Source organism: Ictidomys tridecemlineatus, chromosome 3 (genome assembly GCF_052094955.1).
Source record: "Ictidomys tridecemlineatus isolate mIctTri1 chromosome 3, mIctTri1.hap1, whole genome shotgun sequence".
In the NCBI taxonomy this organism is placed as follows: domain Eukaryota; kingdom Metazoa; phylum Chordata; class Mammalia; order Rodentia; family Sciuridae; genus Ictidomys; species Ictidomys tridecemlineatus.
The window spans coordinates 70,144,253-70,155,457 of record NC_135479.1 but is presented as its reverse complement, the minus strand read 5'-3'; the positions used below and the strand labels follow the sequence as shown (position 1 = coordinate 70,155,457).

The following is an 11,205-nucleotide window of genomic DNA, read 5'->3' as shown; positions in this document are numbered from 1 at the left end:
CTTGGTAGCTTGCATAAAGTAAATATGAAATTCAATGGAATTTGCTGTAACATTTCTTTTTTAAAGTTTTTTAATAATATTTTTTAATTGTAGATGGACGCAATATCTTTATTTTATTTATTTTTATGTGGTGCTGAGGATCAAACCCAGTGCCTCACACTTGCTAGTCAAGTGCTCTACCACTGAGCCACAACCCTAGCCCTGCTATAACATTCTTAATACACTGAAATTCTACTCACCTTTCAAAATAAATGAAACTAGAAATGTGGACTATAATAATCAATTTTCCTTTTGGGGGATATTGCCATAAAAGTTTTTTAAAAATAATTCTTTAGAGAAGCATTTGGGCAAAACAAAACAAAAAACTTTACTAATCTATAAAACCCAAGGCAAGCTAAGGAGACAACCCATCTTGCACATCAGACAAGAGGCTTCCTGAAACCTCTTTTTGTGAGTCATCTACTTCTGTGGCCATCCTGATTCCACTCTTGCACCTGAGCTCCAAATTTATACTGTCCTTCTGTTAATGCTAATGTGATCCTCTACCCACATCTCTTCTTGGGACATACAACCCCACAGCTGCTGGGAACAACAGCTTCTGTGCTCCTCATTGGGAATGGTCCTTACATGCAGCAAATGTCTCACCCAAGATTATGTCCCACTATAAGGTGGCATGAAGTAAAGAACTACAAAAATGGGGAAGCCAATGGTTCAGCCCTAAAATTGGAATGACTCCAAAGGATCAGCTTGATTGCACAACTCTCCCACAGGATCAACTTCAATTATAAATGCACATAGATCAACTTCTCTGCCTGCACTTTCTTCTCTTCCTCTTTTTCTTATGAATGCAACTCAAATAAACCTTCTGCCCATGGTTCCTAACCTCTATCATTATACAACATTGATATACCTTTTCCAGAAGGTTGATTATTTTACCCAGGCTTATTCATACTTACCAGCCCTTCCATTTTATCTAAACATTAATAACATGTTTCCATCCACAGTTTGGGTGGCTTTATCTTTCTGACAATGTAATACTAAAAATTTGATATATTGAACCTCAAGAGGGATAACTATTTACAGATAATTTGGGTTTTTTAGAAAAAAGGAACAATAACCATAGCAACAAAACTAACCTCAAATTGTATTTCTCTCTGTGGTAATTTGTAAGAATTCAGTGTTGACATTTCATCACTGAGGCAGGATATGGTCTCATATATCAACAGTAATCATAATTTGTATGTGTCTTCTACAATTTTTGAACATTACATACCACTCCCGAGGTAGGAAATATATCATCAATACTTCCATCAGCTTCCCATACTACAGTTATATGGCCATATGTGCCTTTTAAGCGCTCAACATTCAAGGTTACGAGGCTATCTTGCTCCATTTCTTCTATTTGCTTAAATAATGAATTCTGAAAAATACACCAAAAGTCACAAGGATTGACTTGAAATCACCTAAATATAGTCTTTTCTTTATTTCATGTTATTATGCTTTTGTAGATTTCATGGTAATAAGCAATGTGAAACAGTAAATTAAAATAATAGTTAAAAATAGTAAGAATGACTATGGTTTTATTTTTAAACATACAGGTTTAAGTAAATAAAATACTAGTCAATAAAGATTTAATTTTATAGGATTATTTTTATTTTTGTTCTATATTTTTCAAATTTTGTTGAGTGAACATATTATTAATTTGATAAGCAGAAAGCATGTTCTTTTATAAAATAGTACTTATAACATGTAAAAAGTTTGTAGAATGGAAAGGACAGGGAGTCAGGTGAGCAAGAAGCCTTTCCCCCAGAGTAAGGTCTGGCAATCCCTCTAGGTCTGTTCTTCCTAATGGTAAAATGTGTTGGACCTACAAGGTCTCCAGCTCCCACCCCAGTGCAGCACATCATAAGAATGAAGGTGCTCCTTCCAATCATTTGCAAATGTAACTTTATACTTAAATTCACATCCTCTAACCTATTTCTGTTCATGGTGTTTCATATCTACCTCACAAACCTTACAACTATTTTACCAGCCAGAAATCTTCCTTTGCTTTATATTAGAATTTCTTTCTTCTCACCTATGCTTCCTAGCCTCTTACCATTTTTCCAAATTAATTTGTACCTCTGTGACTTAATATTCTTCACTGAACACACAACAGAAGATCTCTTGCCAGCCATTTAATGAAATTTCCTTCAAATGAATATTTTAGATAATCCCTTCTTACAATATATCCTTGGCTTCTCAAGGGTAATAAGAAAAAAATATGGAGTTTTAAAGATTTTTTCTTTCCAGTAAGATTTTTCATGTCTTTTTACTATAATAATCTGAAAAGAGACTCCCCCATTAATTTCTTAAAGCTTATGAAAGCTTCTATTTAGAATGCTAATTTCAGTAAAGATTGTATCCTACAGTGATACTTCACACAGTATTTTAACAAATTGTTACAGATGTTACAGAGTAATAAAATCTTGTTCAAGGCAAACATTCCTGAAGAAAATGCCCTGATTTTAAAATATGCATATAATTTATTCAGAAAAGACAATGCCTTTTTAAAAGAAAACACATCCTCTCTGGCACTATATTTTCCATAAAGGAAGGTTAGTTAAATGAGGTCTTCATGCAGCCAGAAATATTCAAGATGTTCTTGTCATCTACTACACCTCATCTTGAAAGGAGACTGTCCAGACAAAAAAAAAGAGCTGTGTTGAGAAATTCTGAAAGGACTAAAGGAATCCAGGGTACTTACCTTGGCATAGTGACACCACAGTGATTTAGTGTCTCTAGACAATTTTTAAACAAGGTTCCTAAAGTGGAATCTACCGTGCTCATACAATTGAGGATAGACTGTGCTCTCTATCTGCAGAACAGCTTCAAGGTAAGAAGATGGACACACGCTGCAGAACATGAGGGTTCTTGTCCCAGTAATGCAGCTCTGCTCTACATACTTGTCTGTTGTCCTGCAAAGGCTTTGGAAATGTTCTGTACCCCTCCACATGCAATGACATGATCATTGAAGCACCCTTGCAAACAACTGACTGAGGACATTAGAATGCCCAAAGCTTGTCATCTTACATCCCCCAAACTTGCTCCTCTCACAGTTGTTCATATCTTGGGGAAGGGTAAATTCATGCTTCCCATAGCTCTGCTTATTTGCTGAATTACTGCAATAGTCTCCTGAATTACTGCAATAGTCTCCACACTCCTGTGGGAGTGGGAAGGCCCACTCACAGTATGTGTTCAATATTATAGTCAGAGCATTCTTTTTACAATGAATCAGGTCACACATTTCTTCTACCCTAACCCCTCCAAAGGCTTCTAAGAGGGCAAACTCAGTACGATGCTAAATAAGGGACTTGTGTACAACAATATTGACATAGCAGTCCTGATTGTTGTCCCTAAAAAGGCCAGCTCACAGGCTGGTCCTCAGCTAGTGTTTGGGAATATGAATTTCAGGAGGGTTCCCACCATTCTCAGAACTTCTGTTTTTAGTACTGGAGGATGAACTCGAGGATACTTTACCACTGATCTATGCCCCAAACCCTTGTGTTTTTTTAATTTATAGAGAGGATCTCCAGGAGAATCCTCTCTAGAAATTAAATTTGTCTTTTGATCTTCCTGCCTTAATCTCCTGAGAGAATGATAAGATATGCACCACCACACCCTTCTCTATTCCCAGAGCTCTCAAGTTGCTCCCTGTGCCCAAGCTATTTGTACAAATAATGTGATTAACTAACATCTGTTTTCCTTCTGGAAGTGTAGAATTTTGGTATGTGCCAGGCAGATGGTAACCACATGACCAACTGCCAATTAAAACCTTGGGCACTGAGTCTCTAATGAGCCTCTGGTTGGCAAAATTCCACATGTTGTAACAACTGGATGCTATGGAAATGAGTATGTCCTGTGAGACTCTGCTGGGAGGGGATTCTTGGTAGTTTACATCTGGTTTCCTTTGACTTCACCCATGAGCATTTCCCCATGGAGAATTTTGAGTTTATATCCTTTGCTTTCATGAATCATAGCTATGAGTATGATTCAATACTAAGTATATGAGTGCTCCCAGTGAATCATCAAAACTATGGATGGTCTTGGGATTACAGGCCCCTGACTAGCCTCCTGGACCTATCTCCCCCTCCTACACTGACTGTAACCAGTGACTTCCTTGTTGCTCTATAAGGACAAAAGGGCACTGCAGGCCTCTGCTCTTGGTAATGGGTCCCTATCTGAACTGTTACTACCCCAGATGTCAATATAATTCAATTTTCAACCCCTCCAGGCCTATGCCCTTCTGTAACTCCATACAGCCCTTCCTGACCATTCTATTTTATAATTCCTATCTACAACCCACACCCCCTTCTTTCATGCTCCATATGCCTTCTCTGCCAGATGCTTCTCAACAGCACTAGCACCATCAGATATAGTACATGTTTTATTGTATCTTTGCCTATTGTCAGTGTCTCCTTGATCCCCTCTAGGATAATGAAGGTAGAGATTTTTATTGTTTCATTCTCTGACATCTTTAACATCTGGCAGAATATCCAGAACATAGTGTTTATTAAATATCTGCTGCATTTATGGAATAAATGAAAAACCAACTGATCAGGTTTGTTGCCCAGTTCTGGTCAATGAGAGATAAGAAGTTTTTGAGAGGCTTTGGGGAATTTTTTCTTTAATCAAAATGGGATATAAAGTATCTTTCTGTCCCTAACTGGACATGAATAAAAAGCAGTAGCCCAAATAATAATATCAGTTTTCAAACAACCAATGAAGGATCCATTTTGAACTAACAAAGTAGAGAAAGAGAAAGGACCTCTATTGACACAGTACAATCTCCAACTTCTTTCTCTGTGGACATGCTCTTAACATTTAAGCTAATATAAATTAAGTTTTCCTTATATGTAGAAGATTTCAGAGGAAGAGAGATAATAGCTGTAGATATAACTCTAGTTCAAAAGTCAGAATACACCTAGCAAATATAATACATGATGCAACATGAATGGCTGTTTTTTTGCTCACTGGCAAAAGCTGATAAAGGCTGTGTGTGGAATATATTTAAAAGGATTAGCATGGCTGGTTTTCCTCAAGACAAGACATCTGCATGTGTGTAATGCACATATAGTTATATCTCTCTTCCATCCTCCCCAAAATAATAAAATTTTATGTGATATGTATGACACAACACAGTGTATAGTGTATTAAACAGTCTGTCTCATCATTGCCCTCTGGTAAAAAGGCTAACAGCAGAGCCAAACTCCTGGACCAAGAACAATTAATTTCAAATTGAAATAAAAAGAATAACTACAAAAAAAATTAGGACAAGTTGATCCAGAGGCCCCATTGTGTAAGACAGCAAATTCCAAGATGCCAGAAGAATTCACCTTAGAATGCAGAACAGGGGATAAAGCCATGGCAAAGGAAAAGAGAACGGCTGCAGGGAGTATGATTCACTCACCAAGTGCAGAAAAGTCCTAATTTATAAATGAGAATGAACAAATCACTTTGACTTGTGAGTATAAAATCCTTAGTATTATTACCTGAGCAAATCCAACAACTCCATAGGCATCATCATTAGACAGAATAGTTATTTTCACATAGCCATTGCTACCAATCTCTGCTCCACCTTTGGGATTTTTAAGCTGAACTTTGAAGGATTCTTTTTCTTCTGGAACTACATCTTCAAGAATATTTACTGATATTGTAGCTTCTCTGTCCCCAGGTTCAAATATCAGTTCACCTGAACTAGCATAAGAAGCGTACATAAAATAAGTTAACAACAACAAATTTAAAATACACACATACTCGATTACTCATGAAACACATTACACTGAGTAATATTAAAGTTTTGGAAGAATCACATTTCATAAATAAATTTTTAATTAAAATTATGTATAGAGTACTGAAGAACTTCATAGAATTCATATTAGAGATATGGATAACATCTCTATTTCTGGCTTAAAAATAGCTGTTATATTTTATATATTCCTCAGTCATTGAGACTTAGAAATTTGATGCCATATGAAATTTTAGTGAGCATACAGACACCTTGCATAAGTGTTGGACCTACCTAAGAATAAAGTCAGACTGGCTGAAGATTTAGGCCAGCTCATACATGTGTGAGTGGGCAGCTCCCACAACAGCAATTAATTTCTTGCTTGAATTAAGGGACTTTACTGTAACAGAATATACATCCTGAGCAGAAGGTGCTTCCAGAACAAATGAGAACTGATTCAGCTCTGAATTCCAGCAGTAAAGAGCAGACACTTCTTGGCCAAGTACAAGTATGTGGACTGCAAGAAAGAAAGAAAAGGCATCTTGGGGTGAAAAGTGAACTCTTTCATACACTGTCTCCCCCATTTCCAAAGCAAAACTTTTCCCAAAGTTCCATTTGGACATCTCAAATTAAGTAAATATAATGCTATTTCTAAAAGTACCTAAATATAAATAATAATTTATGAGTGCTGTGGAATGATCAATCCAGCTGGACAATGCACCCACATGCATTTAAGAGAAATGAAAACACTGTCTGGTAGCACTCACATGGGTTTTGTATTCTTATATCTATCTCAATATCTATTTATAAGTACTTTTTAAAAAATATATATATATATTTAGTTGTAGTTGAAAACAATATCTTTATTTATTTATTTTTCTGTGGTGTGAGGATGGAACCCAGTGCCTCATACATGCGAGGCGAGTGGTCTACCACCGAGCCACAACCACAGCCCCTATAAGTAATTTTTTAAAGTAAAAATATCCATAATCACACCAGTAAATGTTTTAATTTTTATGTTTTCCTCTCTAGTCACTATATTAATTTATATCTGACAGTTATAAATAGTAAAAAATTGTATAAAAAAATCTAAGTTAAGAATTTTATCCCATATTTTTAGGTTGACACAGGATTATATGTTTATATGTTGCTGTGTAGTATATAAATTCATAATTTTAATGCATAGATAATAATATGTAGGGTTGATCTTCAAGATATATTTAATAATTTCCCTACATTGGCTATCTGTTGTTTTACATTTCATTTCCAATATTAAGTAAAGACAGAATTTTTATTATTTCAATAGATAAATTATTCAAGGTTATTAGGCCAAAGTGTATGAACAAATTCATGACTCCTAAAGTATATTCTGCCAATGCTTTTTGAAATGTTATCAGAAAAGTGTATTTTTATTAAATTCAAAGCAATAGCACACATTTGTATCTACAGAAGTTGGGAAGGAAGAGGGCATACATGTTGTATATAATACTAAACAATCTTGAGGCTTAATACTGGCCAAGGTGGGTAGGGGGTCCATGTAGAAACATCCAAATTCCAGCACTTAGAGAAACTCAATGGAACATAAACTCCCAAATAAAACTGATTGAGTGTTAAAATAGCACATGAGACCAGAAATCATGAGGGTCTTCTAAACTGTTAGCCCATAAGTTATAGTGGCAAACCCCATATCCTTACTCCTACATATCAAGAACTACTGACCATATTTGTTTACAGCAATTAATTTAAGTACTATTATAGTTTGTAAATGTTGTGTAAAAGACTAAGAAAAGTCTTATTAATACACATGAATCTTTAACTATCCATATATTTTGCATAAAGCTTTATAAAACTGGAGATATTCAGAAAAAATAAAACTCAAATGGATCTGAAAGCTCTCAAATTTAGCTGACACAGTCTCAACCAAGATCAAAACTAGAGTGATCCGAGCACCACTGATTTTGGTTCTCCACCTTCATAGATATTCCCTATTCACTTCTCAATTGGATTGGTATGAATAGGAAACAAGTTGATAATGAGATGTTCACATTAAAAATATGGGTGCTCAAATCTACTTACAGATACTCTTCAACTTGTAATGAAATTATGTCCTGATAAATCCATAATAAGCAGAGAATAGCATCAGTCAAAATGCACTCAATACTGTTAACCCACTGAACATCACAGCTTAAATTAACCTGCTTTAAATGTGCTCAGAAAAAGCCTCCAGTTGGGCAAAATCATCTAACACAGAGTCTATTTTATAATTGAATATTGAATGTCTCATATAACTAGTTGACTACAGTACACCACACAGAGCAATCTCTGCTGTTTGCACCGTGATTATGGGGCCAACTGGAAGCTGCACTCCTTGCTGCTGCCCAGCATTGCAATCATGCTGCATATCACTAGCCTTGGAAAAGGTCAAATTTCAAAATATACAGTATGGATTTGACTGAATATATATCACTTTCACACCATCATCAAGTCAAAAATGGAAAATCCTAAGCACAGCCATTTCAAGTCAAGGACTATATATATATATATATATATATATATATATATATATATATATATATATATATATATAATGAGTATTTCCTCAGAAAGTAAACATTTATAACATTTCAAAAGCAGGAAATTGGGTCAGAGAATTGATAACAAAAAATCTTACATCTCTACTCTGGGACATGGAAGTGTAACTAGTACTCATACTCTTCTTCCATTTAGCAAAACAATAAAAAAAGCAGAAGTTATCTCAAAGAAAGGCAACCAGATAAGACAGTTTAAGAAGTGTAGATAAAGAAAAGTTTGAGTACTGAATGGTAGAAAGTAAGTATTCTTAACATTTACAGATGTGAGACTTTAAGAATGAAGACAGTAAGAGACAGTGTGGCCAGGAAGAGCTACAGAGGAAGCAGCAACATCAGGAGAGAACTGAGTTCCAGCGTAAGGAGAAGGAAAGATTTTGAGGAAGGTCTGAGATAACAGTCTGTCTGTTCCACAGGGCCTTATGGGAGCATGTGGGGAGTTAAGGGAGGTGGGACAGGGCATCTGGCCTAGACATCAGGGTTTGTGTGATCTACAGGATGTACAGACCAAATGAGGATGAAAGTCCCTTCACCTCCATGTGTCCTGGACTTCTCATGAAGACTAAACAGAGATGAAGAGAGCAACCATCTATTCCAGATGATTTCCAAAAAGGATGATGTCCAGAGGTCATAGTTTTGGTGAAGCTAACAGTTGGGGGACTAAGAAATGAGGGTTAAGGGGCCTTCCAAGCAGTATCCAGAGCTTTGAGGTTTAAGTGAGATTTAAAAGGGGGGGGATGCTAACTAGGCCCTGGAACATAATAAACATTCAGTCTTTAAAGGCTATAGATTTCCTTATGTTCTGAATCCCTTACCAGCCCTTTAAAAAAGTGGAGTTCAACAAGGTTCATTTTGAGTTCTTTTTCTCATACTACATAGTCTCTTTCTAAACCATTCTATATCAGCCTATACTAAAATGATCCTCTGTACTTAGTGACTTCCATTGTTTATCTGTGACTAAGGATTCTCTTCTAAACTCCAACCAATAATATTTACTCAAAGGCATCTCAAACTCAACATATCCCAACCAAATTCATTATCTTTGTCCCAGAAAGGCGCAGTCCTCCCACATGTCACCTCCGTGATAGTTGTTGTATCATGTTTCCATTACCTGCAGAAATGAAGGCTATTGACAACCTCTCTCTCACCTACCCCAAACATCTTGCTGACCATCAACTCTTACGGATTTCACTCATGAGATATCTGAATCAATCTACTCCACCTGCATCACCAACTTATTTTCCACCTGCATCACCAACCTATTTTCCACCTGCATCACCTACCACTTTCCAAGCTAGCTCTAGTCTAAAGTATGTGTCTCCAGAGTGTGTCTTCAAATACTTTTTCTTAGTAGCCTCTAAGTTTTTCTACCATGACAGTAAAAAGCTCCCCTTTAAAACAAACTCTCTCTCTCTCTCTCTCTCTCTCTCTCTCTCTCTCTCTCTCTCTCCCTCCCTCCCTCCCTCCCTCCCTCTCTCCCCATCCCTCTCTCTCTAACTTGTCTCCCTATATTTCTTCATAACCTTCTCATAAAAAGTACCCCAATACTTCTAGAAGACAAAACTCTTTCAAGTCCCCATATGATTTATCTGTTTAATCTTTGGTTACACCCCACACTACTGTCTCCTCCCTGCCTGTTTTGGGTCACACTGGTCTTCCTGGTCCTTCCCTCAAAGCACCACTCACCATCACCACCTGACCTCTGTACATGCTGCTGCCTTTGCCTGGAGCCCATCTCATGCTCAATTCTTTGTCTCATGAACTCTTACTCAACCTATAGTTCTCAGCTAAATAATTCTTCACTAAGAAAGTTTTCTGGTTCTTTCTTTAGACCAGGTCAGTTTTTCCCCATTTTGTATTATGAAAGTACAATATTCCATTCTTTTTATTTGTTTATGGATAGAAAATTGTGTGCTACATATGATGTCTCTCTTCCCTACTATGTGCTAAACTTCTTCAGGATAAGGACAGACTATATAATTTTGCTTACCCTTGTTTCCCTAGGTTCTACCTCTGTGCTTGGCACATAATTGGCATGTAAAATACATCTATTAACTAATAAAGAAGAGAAGGGTAAAGGGGAATATGAGTTTATATGTCCTTGCAGTCTTTGTTATATTAATTCTTCCCCTTCCATATAAAGAACTCAATCACTACCCAATGATCTCTGTCAAGTCATTAATCAGAATAAAATATGTGATCCTCACAGTCATGGCAGCAATCTAATATTTTTAATAAAATATTTGACACATACAAAATAAGAAAGCCCCCGAACATTCTTTAATGCATAATTTCAGCTTTCAGGGGATCTATAATAAGCCTCTCTGAATAATTACCTACAATCTTTTCATACTTCCACAACCTCAAGTCACAGAAACAAAAGAAATAAAGAGACCTCACAATGGGTCCCTTAATAAACCTCTGGCAGAATTTCCCACAAATTCTTTTAGAAACTTTGCCTATTATATTTTTTAAAAATCTTTAAAGGCAATTCTATAACTTTAATTAATGGCTCATTCACGCAGCACACTTCATCCTTAATTTATTAGACAACTATTTTCAATAATAATAAGTGCCTCAAATAGACACAGTTAAGCCACTTGAAAACTTGAGGTATAAGAGAAGCAAAAATTAAAAGGCATAAAATTAAGGGACAACTGACAAAAGACAAACAAGTATATGATGAAAGAAACATAATTTATTCAGCAAATCCATACTAAGCAAACACGAAAATCAATCAAGCTGTATATCATAAGAGAGTGCAGCAACACAGGACTTGCATCAGTGTGTGGACAATGTAAAGAGATAATCTGAGGAGGGGATAAGGAGAAAACAGGCAGGCACAGGGTT

General features: G+C 36.2%; 1 protein-coding gene across 1 annotated transcript in view; it reads right to left on the bottom strand.

Annotated features, from left to right (window-relative positions):
* Positions 1-1,217: 1,217 nt before the first annotated feature.
* LOC144375669 (adhesion G-protein coupled receptor V1-like) overlaps positions 1,218-11,205 on the bottom strand; it is an 87,469-nt gene continuing 77,481 nt past the window's right edge. Inside the window, 3 exon segments of the mRNA XM_078041116.1 lie at positions 1,218-1,420; positions 5,532-5,736; positions 6,062-6,284. Of these exon segments, the coding sequence (XP_077897242.1) occupies positions 1,250-1,420; positions 5,532-5,736; positions 6,062-6,284 (599 nt within the window). The 3' untranslated portion in view covers positions 1,218-1,249.